Source organism: Prionailurus bengalensis, chromosome X, assembly GCF_016509475.1.
Source record: "Prionailurus bengalensis isolate Pbe53 chromosome X, Fcat_Pben_1.1_paternal_pri, whole genome shotgun sequence".
Lineage (NCBI taxonomy): Eukaryota > Metazoa > Chordata > Mammalia > Carnivora > Felidae > Prionailurus > Prionailurus bengalensis.
In genome coordinates, this window is record NC_057361.1 from 933408 (window position 1) to 954258 (window position 20851).

A 20851-nucleotide genomic window follows, 5' to 3' on the forward strand; every position below is an offset into this window, starting at 1 on the left:
CCCCTGAGATCCAGGAGGGGCAGGACCACTGAGATCCAGGCAGGGCGGGGCCACTGAGATCCAGGAGGGGCAGGACCACTGAGATCCAGGCAGGGCAGGGCCACTGAGATCCAGGCAGGGTGGGGCCACTGAGATCCAGGCAGGGAAGGGCCGCTGAGATCCAGACAGGGCAAGGCCACTGAGATCCAGGAGGGGCAGGGCCCCTGAGATCCAGGAGGGCCAGGGCTGCTGAGATCCAGGCAGGGCAGGGCCACTGCCTCCAGGAGAAGCAGGACCCCTGAGATCCACGTGGGGCAGGGTGAGCATCACCACCACCACCACCATCATCATCAGCAACTCTGCTTGATGAACTGTCTTGTTTTCAAGGGAGGTGGTCCAGAAACCAGTCCTTGGCGTGCATCGGAGAGGAAGACAGCCTCCAGGTCTCCACCTGCACACGCGGGCACGAATGAGCTCCCCAGAGTGAGCGAGAGGCACCAGCTTTCCCGCAATGCCCCCGGGCCCCGAGGGATGCCCAGCCCAGCACATCCATGTGGCTGGAGCGACAGTGGGGACAAGGGCTGGAGCTGTAGGGACGAGTTGACTGTTTCCTCGCTGTGAGTTTCTGGAAGATCGTGGCCTCCGATGGCTACCACATTCGATTCTCAGAAGGTGACCTTATAGCCAAGGTTACACGTCACCTTCAGCAAAGCTGAAAACCTATTGTGTCAGGTAAAACCCCGAGGCCCAAAGAGAGAAAGAAGAAAAGGGAACACGGAGTGCATGTGGTTATTCTTAGAGAAAGTCCCGTTGCCGCCCTTGGGTTCGGAGATTCAGCAGGACTCGCAGAAGTCCGCAAAGCTGTTGCGCCCGTGGCCCTGACTTCATACAACAGAAGCCAGAGGGGGAAATCGGGCCCACGTAGAGGGGCTTGGCAGAGCCCGAGACAGGGGACGCGTGGGCTTACAGTTGTCCTGTCTCCATGGACGTGCGGAGGGTGGGCAGGTGTCCCAACAGCCTCCTGCGGCCACGCACGCGAAGGATAACAAAATGCGCCCTGAGCCGTCAGCCTGCACTCGGGGGCACGTGCTTGTGCACACGGATGCTGGACGGGAGGGGGTCACGCCCCAGGTCAGCTCTCCAGGAGCGCGGACAAGCCGAGGCTTCCACTGACCGCGGACAGGGGTCCCGACTGTATAGAATGAGCCCGCATCACAGGAAGGGGGCGGGCGCTGAGCAGAAAAGGGAAGTGTCGGCTGAAATGCCCCTGCAGTGCAATCACGGTCCTCACTTTCTGACACGGCCCAGAGCCGCCTGACACAGCGGCCAGATGGCAGCGCTCCGGGAAACAGAGAGAGAAAGCAGGTGGCCAGCGCGGAGGATGGAGCCCTGGGGTAAGGCGGGTTCCTTCCCTGTCTGAGTCTCCGATGCGCCTTGTCACCGTGGTACCTGTTCCTGCCGCTGACACTGGCCGTCAGGGAGCACCTGAGGGGGAGGAATGGGAAAATCCGGATGGGGGGCCCCCGCGCAGAGGGGGGGAAATTGCAACAGCACGTGGGCGCGGTGTCGGAGGGTCTGAATTAGCCTCAGGGATGGATGAGCCCACTTGCTCCAGGAGCAGGCTGAGCCCCCCGTGCAAGGCTGTGCGTGGGGATCCCGGAAACCACTCGGGACTTACTCCGGAGGCTTGGATGCGCTCAGAAGTACCACGTACACACGGTCTTCCATACGGGCAACGGTGCTTCCCAGATCCTGGGGATACACGTTCCTGACGGTCGCTCATGTCAAAGCCCCCGGCAAGCAAGTGGAGATCTGCTGGCCGGCCTGGGTAGCAGGTGTCTCTGGGGACAATGACGTGGTGATGGAGCGCATCCGCGTCTGGTGACAACCAAGAGAAGACGGGAAAGTTGGGTAGGCAGTGGACGCAAAGGAGAGCAGTGCTATGTGGTCACCATTCATTGGAGACACGCAGCCCGGGCGGGTCCAGGTTGGCAGGAGGGACGTGAGTAGTGTCGAGCAGTGGGCACGGGGTCCCCCTTTTGGGGGTCGAGGACGCCCCGGCTCAGGTGGGGAGGATGCCTGAACGTCGCCGATGCGCGAAATGCTGCGGAGCCGTAGGCGTTGAAAGGGTGGATTTTATACCGTCTGCGTTTTTCAACTTTTTTTTTTTTATTTATTTTTGGGACAGAGAGAGACAGAGCATGAATGGGGGAGGGGCAGAGAGAGAGGGAGACACAGAATCGGAAACAGGCTCCAGGCTCTGAGCCATCAGCCCAGAGCCCGACGCGGGGCTCGAACTCACAGACCGCAAGATCGTGACCTGGCTGAAGTCGGACGCTTCACCGACTGCGCCACCCAGGCGCCCCTCGTCTGCGTTTTTAAAAATCAAGGCAAAGATAAACTCAAGGAAGCACGAGATCCTACCCCCCTGCCCCGCCGGATGGCATTTTCCCATCCGGTGGAGTGAGGCCGGTAGGAGCTGCCCCCCAGAACGGGCGTGAGCAGGGAAACCAGGAACCCTGTGGGAGGTGCCTACGCTCACCACACCAGGCGCCTGAGACATCACGGCACCAATGACTTCACGCTTCACCGCAATGTCCTCCTCGGGGACTGTCGGCATCCTCGGCCAAGAGCCGCACAACGTGACTAACCATCCAGTCAGAAGAGCAGCCCTCCCGTGGGTCCCCTGCCCGCCACCCTTGGGTATGAAACAACCCAGTTGTTTGCTTTTGGGTTTTTCTTTTTTTTCCTTCATCCAGTTTACAGAAGTTGATGGTTTTGCTCCATCACCATGAGCAAGAAGAAACAGGCAGGGGTCAGTGCAGAGGAAGCAGAATGGGGAACAGGTCCAGGCGGGGGCAAATTTCGGTGCAGTAATTCAGGGCGGCGGGTACACTGGGGCGGTGGGGCGGGCGTCCATCCACAGGTACCTGCTGCGTGTGCAGCCCCCAAGCAGGTGGTACGGGAGGCTGGAGAAAGGAGGAGAAACGCGGATTCGAGACGTTTACGGGGGTGAATGGAAAACAAGGCTGGGAAGGCCTGGGTGGGGCAGGGTTCAGCCTGCAGACGGAGGAAGCCGGAAGGTCGCCATAGCTCTGGACTGCTAGGTGCGGGGGAGGCCGGGAAGTTGGGACAGGTCTGGTCCCCGCTTTCATTTCCTCTTTTATAGCAAGTGTGGTGCCCTGCGGGCAGGGTGGGCTCTGGGAGGTTGGGAGGCAGGAATTGGAGGCCGGGGGCGGCTCCCCAGGTGCACGGTGGCTCAGGTGTGCAACCCTGGCATGTGGGGAGCTGGCTGGATTCTGCACCGTTGGGCTCCAGCTGGAGAAAGTGGTGCACAGCAGGGGAGAAGGGGCTGGGGCATCTAGAAGAGTCCTCAGTAGGCAGGCCGCCTGTCACTGCACAGAGTGAGTGGGAAAGGAGGCAGGCGGTGAGGAATGATCCCCCACAGCTCAGAGGTCCGTGGGGCAGGGAGCAGCGAGGCGGGGGCCTGTAGCTCCTACAGAGGGAGGAGCCCCTGGGTGGGGCTGGACGTGGGGGAGAGAGGAGCCCAGATGTGCTGAACTGGCCATGCGTGGGAGGGAGACAGGAGAGGGAGCTTAAGGGGGGCCCAGAGGGAGAGGAAGAGAGCCCATGAAGAGAGGGACCAGCTGGATGGAGGCAGCCAGAAAGCAGACACTGCACGAAATGGGAAAGGACTTGGTGAGAGAGAGGGAGGGAGGCGGGAAAAAGGAGGGAAGAAAGAAGGGACAAGATGAAGGAAGGAAGGAATGAAGGACAGAAGGAGGGAGGGAGGGAGGAAGGAAGGAAAGAAGAAGGAAGGAAGGAAGGAAGGAAGGGAAGGAGGGAGGGAGGAAGGGAAGGAAGGAAGGAAGGAAGGAAGCAGGAGGAAGAAGGGAAAGAAAGAAGGAAGGAAAGAAAGTAGAAAGGATGCAAGGAGGGAGGGAAGAGAAATGGGAAGAAAGAAAGGAAATTTGTGGCCATCATCTGTTCTGTCAGCACCCGGGGAGCTAATACACCAAGAGTAAAGAGGGAGTGTTTAGAAAAGATAGAAAACAGACCATTAACACAAGGAAATTACAGAAAACACCATCATGTGTGGTACGAGAGAGAGAGAGGAACCTCCAAGGAAAGATAAGGAGTTAAAAGGATGAGGTCACAGGGAACACAAAGGCAGGAGGAAACAGCAGAGGCAGTTAGTGGCTGAGAGGGAGAGAAATACTTAGAGACCTAAGACCCTCATTACAACTGACAAGTGACAACAACAATCACCAAGGAATGAACCCCAGCAAAAATACCACCAGGGAGATGGTGGGCAGACCACAAGACCCCACCCCAAACCCAAGCGTAACATCAGGTGTTCTCTGTTGAGTGCAGCTTTATGTGACCAGGTCCCTTTGCTTTTGTCCTTACGTGTTGACAAAGTTTTTAATAGACTTTGTTTTTGTGTTTAAGAGCAGTTTTAGGTTTACAGAAACATTTAAGTCAAAATTAAGGGATTCCTATATATGTGTTCCCCTTGGACCTAGTCTCCCCCATTATTAATATTTGGCATCAGTGCAGCACAAGCTGTTATAATTGATGGACCAATATTGATACGTGATTATTGATTAAAGCCCATGGTTTACATTAGAGTAACTCTTGGTGTTGGACATTCTTTGAGTTTGGACAGATGTGTAACAACATGGATCCACCGTTATAGGATGATAACAGAGTAGTTTCACTGCCCTAAAAATCCTCTGTGCCCCACCTGCCCATCTGTCCCTCCCCCAACCCTGAAGACAGCTCACTTTTTTCTGTCTCCATACTTTTTCCTTTTCCAGAATGTCATAGAGTTGGAATCATACAGGACGTATCATTTTCAAGCTGCCTTCTTTCACTTAGTAAATTATTTAAGCTCCTCCATATCTCTCTGTGCACTTACCCCTTTTTATTTCCCTCTTTTATTTTTACACACCCCTTTCAATAGTTGCAAAACTCAAGTTTTTAAAAAAAGAAGTTAAAAAAAAGAGAAACCTCAAAATATTGTTATTACCTCAATGGAAACCTGACCTATCATTTCTTTTTCTACTCGCCCCAAATCCATGCTAATTATTAAGACAGAATCAGAGTGTGTGTCAACTATACTCCTATTAAAAACATTTTGGAGGCACCTGGTGGCTCAGTCGGTTAAGCGTCCGACTTTAGCTCAGGTCATGATCTCACAGTCTGTGAGTTCGAGCCCCGCATCGGTCTCTGTGTTGACAGCTCAGAGCCTAGAGCCTGCTTTGGATTCTGTGTCTCCCTCTCTCTCTGTCCCTCCCCTGCTCGTGCTCTGTGTCTGTCTCTGCCTGTCAAAAATAAACAGCAAAAAAATTTTTTTAGTTAAAAAATTTTTAATACAAATTAGAAAATTAAAATTGTATGAACCAAACAAGAGTCGGCACAATGAGAAAGTAACAGGAGTGTGTGTAATTTTCTCCCAAGTACTGTGACATATCGGGTGTGGCTTCAAGACTCATCTGGACCATGAGTCAAGCCTTGTCAGCATGGCGGACGTGTGAATTTGCAGGGTAGATTCGCGGGACACTGGTCAATCTCCATCCACGCTGTGCGGGGAGATCATTTGTAACCTGCCTCTCACAGGAAGCTCATTCTGGAGAAGACAGAAGTCAGTGAGTGGGTTCCTGGTTTCTTGGTCATGCGGGCTCTCGAGTAGGTGGACAGCCCAGGCCATTCTCTGCAGGTGGAACCAGAATGCATTTCTTTGACAAATGAAGGCGTAGCCTGGGGAAGGGCTTGGGGAGCCTGCGTTCCACCCGGACCCCGGTCAGAGATGGTCCAGAAGTGTCCGGGAGGCAGAGTATGTGGAGCCAGGACCTCACTCACAGTCCAGCAGCCTGGGAACGACCCTGACTCTCTGTCTCCACTGTTGTTTTGTGCGCAACATGGCCATCAAGTTGGTGCCCATCCTGGACTCAGCCCTGAGCCCTAGGGAGTGAGTGGATCTTGGTACCTGTGGTGGGCACAATAACATGCCCAGAGACGTGTCCATCCCGACGTCAGCATGGTGGACGTCGTAATAAGGGCCCCGCGGACGTCTATCTCCTCCACTAGATTACAGACGGGAATGATGCCAGAGCATGTGGTCAACTCACCGCAGGGACACAGAGGACACAGGGTGGGCTGGAGCCCGTGTCCAGGCTGCAGTCCAGGCCCTCGGTTCTGGGGACCCCCTGAGACCGGTTGTAACTTGCAGTGACCCCAGGCAGACCAGCGGGCTGGCCATCAGCCTGGGGATGGTCCTGTGGTGAATTCTGTCTGGGTCCTCCTGCCGAGACCCCTAGTGAGAGCTGATTTCCTCACAGTGTGACTGTCCCTCCACCAGGGCTTCCTCGTCCTCCCAGCTGCCCCCTGGGACCCTTGGCCACGACCATCCTGTTCTGTATGCTGCTGGACTCAGCGTTACCCCTGACTCAGGAGCAGCAGGGTAAGGGCGTGAAGCTGTCTGACCCTTTTCTGCCCGCCTCATTCAGCGTCCTGTGTCCCTGGGGACACGTCCTGACACGTGAGGTCTCTGGGTCCTCCCGCACCTTACGCGCCTGCACAAAGTCTGTGCTGTCCAGCCTGGCCCCTGCCGTGTGCGTTGCACGTGATGCTGATGAGGTCTGCTCACTCCGGAGTGCCCTGGGTCCAGGGCTGTGCACAAGCTGGCTGGACGTGTTCTCTAAATGCATCCGTGTTGTCAGAGTTCTGTTGACCGTCAAAGACTTTCTCGGCTGGGTTATGTCCGGGATTTGGTCACTAACTGACAGCTTTCCTGCTTTCTGATACCACTTCTGCCTCAGGACCAACCGGAGGAAGCCCGATGTGCTGTCCTAACGTATCACAGGGGCGCCCCGCTTCTAGGGAGTCACGTGATCTCCCCCACACCCACAGCCTCTGCTCGGGGCACAACCGAATGGCCCCGCTTGTCCACTGTGAAACCTGCCCTCCCCTCTGTCCGCCCTTGAGTCTCTGACAAGTGCCACCAATGGTGGCCGACTCCCTCACCGTGGCGAGCTCGCAGTAAAAATAGCCTCTGCTGGTTCTCACTTGGTTGGTCTTGTCTCACGTACACGGTAGGCGTCCTCACATGGAGAAAAGGCACGGAGATCCAGGCAGGAAGGGGAGATGGGGACGGGGCAGATTCTCAGGATGTGCCAATGCCCTGGGGCCACCTGGGGTGGGACAGGGGAAGGGCACAGCATGTCCCAGCCTTGATTTTTGCTTACAAGATATGGGATGGGTCAGCGGGTGGGGAGTGACGATGGGAAAAGGTCAACTTCTGAATCCGGTGGCTACGTCTTTCAGATGTTCCAACCACGGAATGGGTCCCCAGTCTAAATATGAAGTTTGACCGAAGGACAATGGAACTGAGTTGGGAATGCAAAGAAAACACTACCTACCTCGAATGTGTGATGATCCACAAGGAGAAAGGAGAGATCAGAAAAAAGGTAAGATGATCTGATAAAGTCATCTGGGATCCTTCACGAGGCTCTCTTCACGTTAGCAATAAGGCTACAACAGGTGGGGATGAACAGCATGGGTATGACGTTGGGACACATCATGGTTCTAGATGTACCAGGGAGATAAGGGCTGGCCCGTGTCCAAAAGGTGCCTGGGGGCCCGATTCCCTGGGGTCTTCCTTGGAAAATGTCTTACCCCAAAAGGAAAGGGAGGGCGGGGCTCCCCAGAAAGGATGCCCAGCTCAAAGCTCCTATGAGGTTAGACCTGTCACAGGCTGTAGGGTGGGACCCTTGGGGATGATCACCCACCAAAAGAGAGCGAAATGAGACAATCTGGTGGGATGCAGGAGCCAGGGCCACAAGGGCAGATTCCGATCCGGAACCCGAATGTGCCCAGAATTTCCAGGGGGCACTTTCCGGGAGACGGAATGTCCAACAACAGTGATCAGGGGGAAGACATATGGCTTATTCTGTGATTTTCAGGCTTTGGTGTCCCGTCAGAGGGTGTTGCTTAGGGGAACCACTGTCCTCCCAGTGGAAACTGCAGCCTTTTGCCCGGTGCATCCATCCAAACTCATCCACACGGTGGACTTAATCCCAAGAAAGACATAGCAGTAGTCCCGAGTGTTCGATGAAAACAAGGTCACAAGGCTCACCAGATACAATGGTAACATGAAGCCTGTGACTGTATGAGGGGTTTGAGACGGGACAAGAAAACTCCCCCACCTGGACCCCACTGAGCCAGAATCTGCATTTTATTTTTTAATTTTTTTTTTAACGTTTATTTATTTTTGGGACAGAGAGAGACAGAGCATGAACGGGGGAGGGGCAGAGAGAGAGGGAGACACAGAATCGGAAACAGGCTCCAGGCTCCGAGCCATCAGCCCAGAGCCTGACGCGGGGCTCGAACTCACGGACCGCGAGATCGTGACCTGGCTGAAGTTGGACGTTTAACTGACTGCGCCACCCAGGCGCCCCCAGAATCTGCATTTTGACCGCATCTCTGGTGACTGAGGGCCCCAGTGAAAGAAGGCCTCAGTTCCCGCCTTCTAAACAACACTATACACTGCAGGGTTGAGGTCCCACCTACGTGTTGGCACGCCAACACCCACCCAGAGAGTGTGCATGGGTGGTGGTGACTTCACGGGGTCAGTGGATGAACAGACGACATCCAGATGAGAAGAAAAAATTTCCTAATGCGCTGACTGGTTGCATCTTTTTAGCCCAAGAACAAAGACTGTCACTGCAACTTTTCCCATGATTCTCTCCATGGGGGAGTCACGTTCGTGGTTAAAGTAAATAGCACCCAAGGACTGATTCCAGAAAAACTGGTCTACGCTAACCCAGGTAGGGAAAACATCACAGTGATCCTTCTGGACATCATTACCCTCAAGGCATGCCCAATTTTGTCTTTCTTGTCTGACTTTGCTCACTTAGCATACATAACACCTTCTTTTTGTAACTGAATACTACTCCACCGTGTGTATACATCACATCTTCTGTATCCATCCATTCAGCAACACCGTTTAGGCTGTGTCCACACGTTGGCTATTGCGAATCATAATGAATGATGATTCACATTATTGTGAATGTGTGCCGTAATGAACATGGGGGTGTGTATACCTTTTGGGGATCCAGATTTCGTTTCCTTTGGGTATAGACCCAAAAGTAGGGATTGCTGGGCCATATGAGAGTTCTGCGGTGAATATTTAGAGAAACTTCCTAATTTTTCCACAGTGGCTGCACTCACTCACATTCCCACCAGCAGTGCACAGGGTTCCCTGTTTTCCACACCCTCGCTGGTATTTATCTCTCCTCTTTTTCATAATAGCCATTTAGCGGGTGTGAGACGACAGCTCCTTGCGGCTTTGATTCGCATTTCTTTGATGATGAGTGATGTGGAGTATCTTCCCACGTAGCCGTTGGCCATCTGTGTATCTTCTTCTGAAAAATGTCTATTGAGGTCCTTTGTCCTATTCAGGTTGTTTCAGTTTTGGGGGGTCTTTTGTTGTGTTTGTTTGTTTGTTTTCTTTTGTTGTTTTCTCCTTCTTTGCCTCCTCCCACTTCTCCTCCTTCTCCTCCCAAACCCAGAGTCAAATGCTTAATGGACTGAGCCACCCAGGCGCCCCTTATCTGTGTGTTCTTAAATTTTCTTCATCAATGTCGGATAATATTCAGTATACACATCTCTCACCTTCTTGGTTCAGCTTATTCCTTGGGGCGCCTGGGTGGCGCAGTCGGTTAAGCGTCCGACTTCAGCCAGGTCACGATCTCGCGGTCCGTGGGTTCGAGCCCCGCGTCGGGCTCTGGGCTGACAGTTCAGAGCCTGGGGCCTGCTTTGGATTCTGCGTCTCCCTCTCTCTCTGCTCCTCCCCTGCTTCCACTCTGTGTCTCTCTCTTTCTGAAAAATAAATAAATATTTTTAAAAATTTTTTAAAAATTAAAGTGTTTTTGTTTGTTTAGTTTTTAGGGGTTTTTTGTACACATATGATTATATTATCAGCAAACAGATAATCTTGATTTTTTTTTTTAATTTCGATACCTTTATTTCTTTTTCTTGTCGAATTGCTCTGGCTAGGATTTCCCATGCTATGTTTAAATTGAGGTGGTGATGGGGCACCTGGGTGGCTCAGTCGGTTAAGCAACCAACTTCAGCTCAGGTCATGATCTCACAGTCTGTGAGTTCGAGCCCCACGTCGGGCTCTGTGCTGACAGCTCAGAGCCTGGATCCTGCTTCTGATTCTGTGTCTCCCTCTCTCTGTCTGCCCCTCCCCTGCTCACGCTCTATCTCTCTCTGAAAAACAAATAAACATTAAAAAAATTTAAATCGGGCTGGTGAGAGTGCCTACAGTAGACTCATTTCTTACCTTACAAGGTAAGCTTTCTGTTTTTTTCCATTGCTGTTAGCTATGGGCTTTTTACATCTGTCCTTTATTGTGTTGAGGCAAATTCTTTCTTTACGTATTTTATTGAAAGGTTTTTTTTTTTTCAATCATGAATGGATACTCAATTTTTGGATATCGGGATGTGATTTTCTTTCCTTCCGTGTGTGTATGAGACTTTGGCTTCAGGGTGATCCTGTCCTCACGAAATGAATTTGGGGGACACCTGGGTGGCTCAGTCTGTTAAGCGTGCAATTCTCGATTTCGGCTCAGGTCATGAGTTTGAGCCTTGCATCAATGAGGCTTCCTGCTGACAGCACTGAGCCTGCTTGGGATTCTCTCTCTTCCTCTCTCTCTCTCTGCCCCTTCCCACCTCTCTCTCTCTCTCTCGAAATAAAAAGTAAATAAAACAAAATGAATTTGGAAGTGTTTCCTCTTCTTCCATTTTTTGGACGTGTTTAAGAAAGACTGGAACGAACTATTGTTTGAATGCTCGGTAGAGGCTCCAAGCATGTGGTCCATTTGCCCAGATTGTTTCCTTCTTGTGTCTTCTCAGGTGGCGAGGGCACCGCTGCCCAAAACTTCTCCTGTTTTATCTACAACGTGAACTTCATGAACTGCACTTGGGCGAAAGGTCGGGCTGCGCCTGATGACGTCCAATATTTCTTGTACATACAAGACTTTAAGTAAGTGTCGATCTTGTGTAGGTGGCCTTGAAAAGCACAGGACGGGACGGGGGGACGCCCTGACCGGTCTCCGAACACCTTGGAATCTTGTAGGGAAAAAAGGGAAAGAGAGTGTCCTCATTACGTGACGGACTCACGAACCCACGTCGGATGTCACCTGCACGATCTGTCGGGATTAACGTTCCGCAATTACTTCCTGGTGAACGGTACCAGCCGAGAGACGGCGGTCCAGTTTTTTGATACGATTTTGTCCTTGAAAAAAATAGGTGAGAAGGGCGTCCTGTGGGGTGAACCCAATGCTTGGCAGGCGAGCGTGGAACAGGATTTGCTGGGACACCAGCCCGCGTTTTTTGGGGCTGCTGTTAGCACCTGGCCACAAACTGGGGGGGTTGGAAGAACGGAAATGTATTCTCTCGCAGCTCTGGAGGCCAGAGACCCCGAGTCGAGGTGTCCATACGGTTCCTTCCTCCTGGAAGGTGGCCGAGTAAGGGGGCCAGCACCTCTTCTACTCTGAACTCAGCGTGGTGAAAAGGTGTGGTGCCCCTGCCCCCCACCGCCCACCGGAGGAAGCCAGAGCCCGCCCCCCCCTAGGCCCCCACAGTGAAGTCCCAGTAGGACAGAGGGGGACATTCGGACCGGGAGGTGGCGGGAGGGGAATTCGGGCTCGCTTGTGGACCTCCCCATGTGGTAGCAGGCACAGCCTTCTCTTGCCTTTTGGGGGGACCCCGCTGACAAACGGATGCCAGCTCACGTCTCCCCCAGCCCCCTCTCGCAGAGCCACCTGTTGGGGGAGCTCTAGGTGGCCGCTGGGGCCCCTGGGACTGTCACAGTAGGACAAACGTCCCCTGGCCCAGACGTGGCCACCTTCCTTCCGAGGGAACCCCCACTTTTCTTTCTTCTTCCCCGTGTTTCTAAGACTTTTATTGGACCCAGGAGGCCCCAAGATTATTGCAAACTTCAGCCCTCCCGGCTCTGTGGCCCAGGGCTGACCAGAGCTTTGAATTTACCGGGGTCCAGAGCCCTGAACGTGTCTTTTGTTATGTTAACGAGGTGACCGCTAAAAGCGCTCCGGGTGGGGGCCGGTTGCCAGGGTTACCAACCGCAGGCTCCGTGGCTTTGAATTCTCAGTTCCCTCCTCTGACTTCGGCCAGGGGCCGGGGGGATGGGAGAGGGGCTGGGGGCCCCAAGGGGCAACGGTTTAAGCAGTCGGGTCTGCGTAAGGAAGGCTGCGTGCCGTCCCGAAAGGACCGGGAACGGAACGCGCCCCCTCCCACCTCCGGGGTTGAGGACCGAATGTGGCCGCCGGGAGGAGACACAGACCGCACGTCCCCAGCCTTGGCGCCACCCACCCCGCGGGGTATCCCTTCGCCGCTCGCCGGGTCAGGACGTGCGTCCTCTCCGCCCGGCTGTCCCCATAGTGGCCCCGTGCCCGCTCAGCCCCCCTGCGTCCCTCCTTCCCTCCCCCGGGGTTCCCGGGTCCCTCCCCGCAGCCGGCCACGCGGTCACGCGTGCGCACCGCCAGCCCTGCCCACGCGCCCGCCCGCGGTCCCCTTTGGTGCTCCGGGGGACCCCTGCCGGCTGCCTCTCGACGCCCGGCGGGCGGACCTGGGCCGGAGCCCCCGGGGCTCCGGGCCGTGACCTCGGTCCCCCTCGCAGAAATATACAGCCCGCCCAACAACGTCAGCGTCGACTGCAACCCGTCGCACTGCCAGATCCTCTGGGACCCGCCCAGGACGCGACACCCCTCGTCCGCCTGGGACTTCAACTACCAGCTGCGCATCCAGAAACAGGTCAGTGCGCTCGGCCCCGGACCGGACGGCGTCGACCCAGAGGGCAGACCAGCGCCCCGCCCCCCGCCGCGAGGGCCCGGGGCCCGCGGCCCCGCAGGGATGGGTGAGGCGGGGCGGCGGGGCAGAGGAGGACACGGTGCCCCCCGCGGGACGGTCACCCCGCGGCCGGTCCCAGGGCGAGGGGACACCCCCGGCTGCACCCCGAAAGCCGTCGGGGCTTGGAGGTGAGCAGGCGGAGGCGGACGCACAGGCCCTGGCCGTCCACGCCGCCGGCACCCGCCTGGAGAAGAGGGTTCTTTCCTCCAGGACCGCCGGGACCCAGTGTAGACAAGGCAGGTTCGCTCCGCCCAGACCACGGGAGGCCAGGGGGGGCAAGGCGTACTCTCTCTTGCTCATCAACGGAGACTCGGTATAGACAGGGGGACGCTAGGCTCCATATGGACCTGCACCCAGTGTAGACAGGGGGGACGCTAGGCTCCATATGGACGTGCGCCCAGTGTAGACAGGGGAGACGCTAGGCTCCATATTGACTTGCGCGCAGTGTAGACAGACGGGCCGCTAGGCTCCATATGGACGTGCGCCCAGTGTAGACAGGGGGGACGCTAGGCTCCATATGGACGTGTGCGCAGTGTAGACAGGGGAGACGCTAGGCTCCATATGGACTTGCGCGCAGTGTAGACAGGGGGACCCTAGGCTCCATATGGACGTGCGCCCAGTGTAGACAGGGGGACGCTAGGCTCCATATGGACCTGCGCCCAGTGTAGACAGGGGGGACGCTAGGCTCCATATGGACGTGCGCCCAGTGTAGACAGGGGGGACACTAGGCTCCATATGGACATGTGCGCAGTGTAGACGGGGGACGCTAGGCTCCATATGGACGTGCACCCAGTGTAGACAGGGGAGACGCTAGGCTCCATATTGACTTGCGCGCAGTGTAGACAGACGGGCCGCTAGGCTCCATATGGACGTGCGCCCAGTGTAGACGGGGGACGCTAGGCTCCATATGGACCTGCGCCCAGTGTAGACAGGGGAGACGCTAGGCTCCATATTGACTTGCGCGCAGTGTAGACAGACGGGCCGCTAGGCTCCATATGGACGTGCGCCCAGTGTAGACGGGGGGGACACTAGGCTCCATATGGACATGTGCGCAGTGTAGACGGGGGACGCTAGGCTCCATATGGACGTGCGCCCAGTGTAGACAGGGGGGACGCTAGGCTCCATATTGACTTGCGCGCAGTGTAGACAGACGGGCCGCTAGGCTCCATATGGACGTGCGCCCAGTGTAGACAGGGGGGACACTAGGCTCCATATGGACATGTGCGCAGTGTAGACGGGGGACGCTAGGCTCCATATGGACGTGCACCCAGTGTAGACGGGGGACGCTAGGCTCCATATGGACGTGCGCCCAGTGTAGACAGGGGGACCCTAGGCTCCATATGGACGTGCGCCCAGTGTAGACAGGGGGGACGCTAGGCTCCATATGGACGTGCACCCAGTGTAGACAGACAGGCCGCTAGGCTCCATATGGACGTGCACCCAGTGTAGACAGGGGGGACACTAGGCTCCATATGGACATGTGCGCAGTGTAGACGGGGGACGCTAGGCTCCATATGGACGTGCGCCCAGTGTAGACGGGGGACGCTAGGCTCCATATGGACGTGCGCCCAGTGTAGACAGGGGGACCCTAGGCTCCATATGGACGTGCGCCCAGTGTAGACAGGGGGACGCTAGGCTCCATATGGACGTGCGCGCAGTGTAGACGGGGGACGCTAGGCTCCATATGGACGTGCGCCCAGTGTAGACAGGGGGGACGCTAGGCTCCATATGGACGTGCACCCAGTGTAGACAGACAGGCCGCTAGGCTCCATATGGACGTGCACCCAATGTAGATAGGGGGACGCTAGGCTCCGTGTGGACGTGCGCCCAATGTAGACGGGGGGACGCTAGGCTCCATATGGACCTGCGCCTAGTGTAGACAAGGGGAGCCCTCACTCCACTTCCAGCAGTGCCCAGTGTAGACAAGGGGGAGCCCTCTCTCCACATCCACCTGCGCCCAGTGTAGACAAACACGACCTCCAGCCCTTGGTTGGCCCCATCCGCCACTGGCTTGAACCCCAGGCATGATCAGGCCCCATTTCCCTCCGTGGATGAGTCCCACCCTCAGTCCCCATGTGACTCGGGGTGAAGGCAGCTCACAGGGCCTCAGCCGTCCCCTGGGCCCCGGGGTGTGACCCTTGACCACACTCCCAGGGGACAACGTGTGAAAACTGTAAAAATGTGCCCAATGCAGAAAAGTACATCTAGTTCTGTTTGTTTTTTCTAGAACAACAAGGAACACGCCGGAAATCAACTGGTGAGTTAAAACCCTGACCCAGAAGATTCCTGTGAGCGTGACCCAGATTTCTTCCTGCCAAACACCTGTAGTGGATGGACATCAACGTCCTTTATGGGGACGTTTCCTAAGTCCTAGGGACACTCTGACCTTCCGTATCGTCTTCTGTCCAATGGGGCTTAGCTCAGTCCCCGTCTCTGCTCCTGGCCCTTGTACCTGCTGAGTGATTTCTACTTGGGGGAGCCCCCGAGACCAAGTGTTTCTAGACAGTTCTGATGCTCGGCCCCGTGAGGGAGCGTGCTTCTGAACCTGTCAGCTGCCTCGGTGGGGTCGTTGCAAAGGCATTCCCCCCCGCCCGCTCCCCCCCACGTCCCGCCCCAGCCCTTCTTTGCTGAACACAGGAGACCCTGCCTTGAAACTTTTCTCTTCTGTCCAAAGATCGACGTGACCGGCAAATCGGAAAATAAATACAACTTCCCGAGTCCAGAGCCCAGACCCAAGCACACTGTGACGATACGAGCCTCAGACGCACGGGGACAGCATTGGAGCGCCTGGAGCCAGCCCGTGGAGTTCGGTACGTGACCCGGGAGCGCCCCCGAATCCTTCTGTTAGCCCATCCCGTCTCCCTGGACGCTCACGACCCAGGGGTCCCCGTGCGCTTGTCTGTGCTCCTTCAGAGGAAGGACAAACGCCCCACAGCCTCCTGAACCGGCCACCCCAGCCGGAAGGGCTCTCCTGGTCTGACACTTGTAGGGCGACTTTGTTGAAGCCGTATGCCCGCAGAGAAAAAAAAAAAAAAAACCATATGCCTGGAAATGCATATGGTTGCAGGGGTCCATTTGCATTTATTTTTTTATTTTTTAAATTTACTTATCTATTTGGTCCATTTCTATTTTATTTGGAGGTTAAAATTTATTTATTTGGTCCATTTTTATTTTATTTGGGAGGTTAAAATTTGTTTATTTGGTCCATTTTTATTTTCTTTGGGGATTTGAAATGTATTTACTTAGTCATTTGGTTTGTTTTTTAGAAATTAATTTTTTTGGCCCCTTTTTTTAAATGTTTATTTTTTTATTTAAAAAAGTCTTTTTTAATGTTTTTATTTATTTTTGAGACAGAGAGAAACAGAGCATGAGCAGGGGAGGGGCAGAGAGAGAGGGAGACACAGAATCCAAAGCGGGCTCCAGGCTGCGAGCTGTGAGCGCAGAGCCTGATGCAGGGGTTGAAGTCATGAACTCTGAGATCATGACCAGAGCCAAAGTCAGACGCTTATCCGACTGAGCCCCCCAGGAGCCCCTAAATGTTTGTTTATTTTTGAGAGACAGAGCAGGAGCAGGGGAGAGGCAGAGAGACAGAGAGACACAGAATCCAAAGCGGGCTCCAGGCTGTGAGCTGTCAGTGCAGAGCCTGATGCAGGGGTTGAAGTCATGAACCCCGAGATCATGACCAGAGCCGAAGTCGGACGCTTAACCGGCGGAGCCTCCCAGGTGTGCCTTTTTGGTCCCCTTTGAAATCGGTTTATCGCACCGTCAGAGCACGTTATGCTGTGGACGATGCAGAGGCCCCTTTGGCTCATGGACAGCTTTGCAGGAAGGCTTCGGGGTGGACACTTGGCGGGTCCCCCGCCGCTCTGAGCCTTTCTCCTCCGCGGCCGGCCGGCGAGGGAATGACTTCCGTGTGTCCCCAGTCTGCCCTGAGGGGTACGAGGTGCGTCCCCCTGTCTCCCCAGGCTCCACACAAGCCACAGCCAGCTTTGTGCACGTCTATGTGCTCGTGGTCCTGGGGACCTTCGTCTGTGCCCTGATTCTCAGCTGCCTTGTGAAAAGGTAACGCCACTGGTGGGTTGGATGGAGCTCACAGAGCTGGTGGTGTGCCCTCAGCAGGGGGCGGTGTAGACGCGGGCCAACGGGGGCCTCGTCGGGACCCCCCGACGGGCAGCCCCAGAGCCCCCCAGGGGCCCTACCGAGCCCACCCGTGCGCCCCCCCCTTCAGCCAGATGGGCACTGGGGGCCCCCGACCTCAGCTTCTCTTTCTGCCAAAGCTTCCTGTCCCCGTGCGAGTCTCACCGAGGCCTCGGGGCCCAGCCGGCGACTTCCAGTCCTCCGGCCTTTGCACATGGGGAACGGAGGCTCCTGTGTGGGCAGCAGACGTGTGCCCTCGGCTCCAACAGGGTCTCGGTGCCCCTCACACGCACCTCAGAATGAAAGGCACACGCAGAAAAGTTAATTCTCACCTACAGGCCAGTTCAGAGCATGCTTTGCGAACCTGGGGCATCTTCGCAGAGTGTGGCCCTCCTGCACGATGGGGGGACCCTCTGGGTGGCCTCCTGTGCCCAGCCCTCGATGGCCCCCCGCGTCCTGGCTGGGCATCCGGTGGCCGTTCCCCTCAGGACTGAGGCGCGTGGCCAACGGCACAGGACAAGGGGGGGCTTTCCTGGCCGGCTGAATGCGGGGGCCGCATGGCACCCCCGTTGCCCAGGGACCCTGCACCTGGGAGCAGACGGGAACAGGGGCCACAGCCACCAGAACGGTGACAGAGCGCGTGCTTTACCCAGGGCACTTATCTTCGTGAAAAGCTGCTTGCGTTTCCTGTGGAAACAGGAAAAAATGACCACAAACCAGATGTCTTGAAACAACAGAAATGAATCGTCTCCCAGCATTGGAGATGAGAGTCTGAGACCCAGACAGGGAAGGACCACTGAGATCCGGGAGGGGCAGGGCCACTGAGATCCAGGCAGGGCGGGGATGCTGAGATCCAGGCAGGGAAGGGCCACTGAGAACCAGGCAGGGAAGGGCCACTGAGATCCAGGCAGGGCAGGGCTGCTGAGATCCAGGCAGGGCGGGGCCGCTGAGATCCAGGCAGGGCAGGGCCGCTGAGATCCAGGCAGGACAGGGACCCTGAGATCCAGGTGGGGCAGGACCACAGAGATCCAGGCAGGGAAGGGCCACTGAGATCCAGGAGGGGCAGGACCCCTGAGATCCAGGCAGGGCAGGGCCGCTGAGATCCAGGAGGGGCAGGACCACTGAGACCCAGGCAGGGCAGGGCCCCTGAGATCCAGGAAGGGCAGGGCTGCTGAGATCCAGGCAGGGAAGGGCCCCTGAGATCCAGGCAGGGCAGGGCTCCTGAGATCCAGGCAGGGCAGGGGTACTGAGATCCAGGCAGGGAAGGGCCCCTGAGATCCAGGCAGGGCAGGGCCGCTGAGATCCAGGCAGGGAAGGGCCCCTGAGATCCAGGCAGGGCAGGGCCGCTGAGATCCAGGCAGAGCAGGGCCACTGAGGTCCAGGCAGGGCAGGGCCGCTGAGATCCAGGCAGGGCAGGGCCACTGAGATCCAGGCAAGGCAGGACCACTGAGATCCAGGCAGGGAAGGGCCGCTGAGATCCAGGAGGGGCAGGGCCACTGAGATCCAGGCAGGGCAGGGACCCTGAGATCCAGGTGGGGCAGGGCCCCTGAGATCCAGGCAGGGCAGGGCTGCTGAGATCCAGGCAGGGCAGGGCCGCTGAGATCCAGGCAGGGCAGGGCTGCTGAGATCCAGGCAGGGCAGGGCCGCTGAGATCCAGGCAGGGCAGGGCCGCTGAGATCCAGGCAGGACAGGGACCCTGAGATCCAGGTGGGGCAGGACCACAGAGATCCAGGCAAGGAAGGGCCACTGAGATCCAGGCAGGGCAGGACCACTGAGATCCAGGAGGGACAAGACCACTGAGATCCAGGCAGGGAAAGGCCGCTGAGATCCAGGGCGGGCAGGGCTGCTGAGATCCAGGCAGGGGGGACCAGTGAGATCCTGGAGGGGCAGGACCACTGAGATTCAGGCAGGGCAGCACCTCTGAGATCCAGGCAGGGCAGGTCTGCTAAGATCCAGGAGGGACAGAACCACTGAGATCCAGAAGGGGCAGAAACACTGGGATCCAGGCAGGGCAGGACCCCGAGATCCAGGGGGGACAGGACCACTCAGATCCAGGCAGGGCAGGGACACCCGTCATCGGATTTAGGTTCCCTCATCCAGGATGAGCTCACATTAACTTGATTACATCTGCAAAGATAAAATTCCCAGCAAGGTCCTGTTTCCAGGTGCCTGGACTCAGGACCTGAGTATATATTTTGGGGGGACAGCACTCAGCTGTTCAGGCTCAGATGCACAAATGAGGTCAGGCCGCTGGAAATACTGCCAACCGTAAACCCAGCTCGCGGGCAGGAACCTGCCGGATCGGAAAGCGTGCTCTCCAAGGTTGGGGGGACAGGGGGACATGTCCGGGGACCCCGGGCTCCCCCAGGATGCCCGTGATGGGCCACATCCTGCAGTCCATCCCCGTACCCCAGGGACTCAGTCTCGTGTTTGCTCATTTCTCTGAGATTCGAGCCTTCAGTGAAATCGTTCCCCGGAACGTGGCTGTGGCTTCTCACACGGCAGGAGGACGTGTCCCACGTCACAGACGGGTGAGGTTACATGCCGGTCTGTCCTTCACACGCTCCTTGTGTCCCCAGGTTGTTTGCATCAGAGACCTTATTCCCGCGGATTCCGCACGTCAAGGATAAATGGAGTGAGAACGTTCACACTGACCACCAGGTAGGTGGGGGGGGGGGCAGCGAACCAGCACGGGGGTGGGCAGTGAGCCTCCTTCCCCTCCCTTGGTCCCCAGGCTCGGTCCTGCCCCAGGACCTTTGCACATGCCGGACCGTATGCCTGGAGGCCCCTGTCCCAAGCCGTCCCATCAGGCGGTCCTTTTATGCCTCAGTCACAGGGGGCCCTGCCCACCGGGCCCCCGGTTCCCATCCACAGCCCTCGGCCACCCAAGCCCCGCTCGCTGGGTTCCCGAAAACCCGACACCCCGTCCTCCCTGTGCTCCCCAGATCATCTGGGAGAAATCCACCCCGGATACAGGAAAGATCGACCATGAAGAGATCCTAACCGTGGAGGAAGTCACCGTCGCCCCGGAGAGCGTGTGAACCACAAAGATGCTTCCAGCCCCGGAACGTTCTGGAAGCCGTTTTGTCTTTTCATCGTTTGAACACTTATTTATACGGCGCTCTATTTTTTTACTTAAAACAATGTGGTCTTTTGCAAGGATGCCTGTAGTCGGAGTTGAGTGCCGTTGGGTCCCGACCCCATGACGCACCTTCCTTGACCCCCGGGGAGCAATGAGCCTTTCCCTCCCGTGGCTCAGGCGTCCCCCTGCCAGCAGCCGGTGGGGCTGGGGCATGGCCTCTGACACACTTGTCCCGTGCGAACAGTGGCCTCCCCGTACAGGGACCATCTCAGGGTCCCGAGCGTAATCACCTGTAAGGGCCCGTTGGTCACAGAAGGTCACATGTTCACAGGCTTCGGGAATCGGGTCGTGGACGTCCCTGGGGACATTAGTCCACGACATGGGAGTCAGGACTTGGACACCTTTGTGTGCGGGCATGGGAGGGAGAGGAGGGGACTTCCCTCAAAGATCCTGGCCGCACCTCTGCATCGTGACTTCTGAGAGGGCAAATCCTACGACCTGCAGGCCGCCCTGCGCACGTGAGGGTATGCGCCAGGAGAGCGTCTAATGCGGGCCTTCGTGAGACAACAGGGCACATCCAGGACCGGAAGTGAACGTGGCCGGGAAGGATGTCAGCTGCACGTACCCGGGGTGCCCGCAGAAGGTCTCCAAAGCCAGCAGGAGTGTCCCGTGGAAACCACGGCTTACCTCCGGGCTGGATTTGTTCACGAGGACA

General features: G+C 56.8%; 1 protein-coding gene across 2 annotated transcripts; it reads left to right on the forward strand.

Annotated features, from left to right (window-relative positions):
- Positions 1-1264: 1264 nt before the first annotated feature.
- On the forward strand, positions 1265-20216 carry CSF2RA (colony stimulating factor 2 receptor subunit alpha). Of its 2 annotated transcripts, XM_043569914.1 has the most exons (12): positions 1265-1373; positions 6344-6445; positions 7309-7451; positions 8687-8810; positions 10902-11031; positions 11125-11297; positions 12688-12821; positions 15145-15174; positions 15592-15727; positions 16883-16979; positions 19634-19715; positions 20000-20216. In XM_043569914.1, exons 1-12 carry the CDS (start codon positions 1310-1312, stop codon positions 20093-20095), a joined length of 1311 nt encoding a protein of 436 aa, XP_043425849.1. In that variant the 5' UTR covers positions 1265-1309; the 3' UTR covers positions 20096-20216. The 2 variants fall into 2 exon arrangements, with proteins under 2 accessions (XP_043425849.1, XP_043425850.1); XM_043569915.1 differs by lacking the exon at positions 16883-16979.
- The last annotated feature ends 635 nt before the right edge of the window (positions 20217-20851 follow it).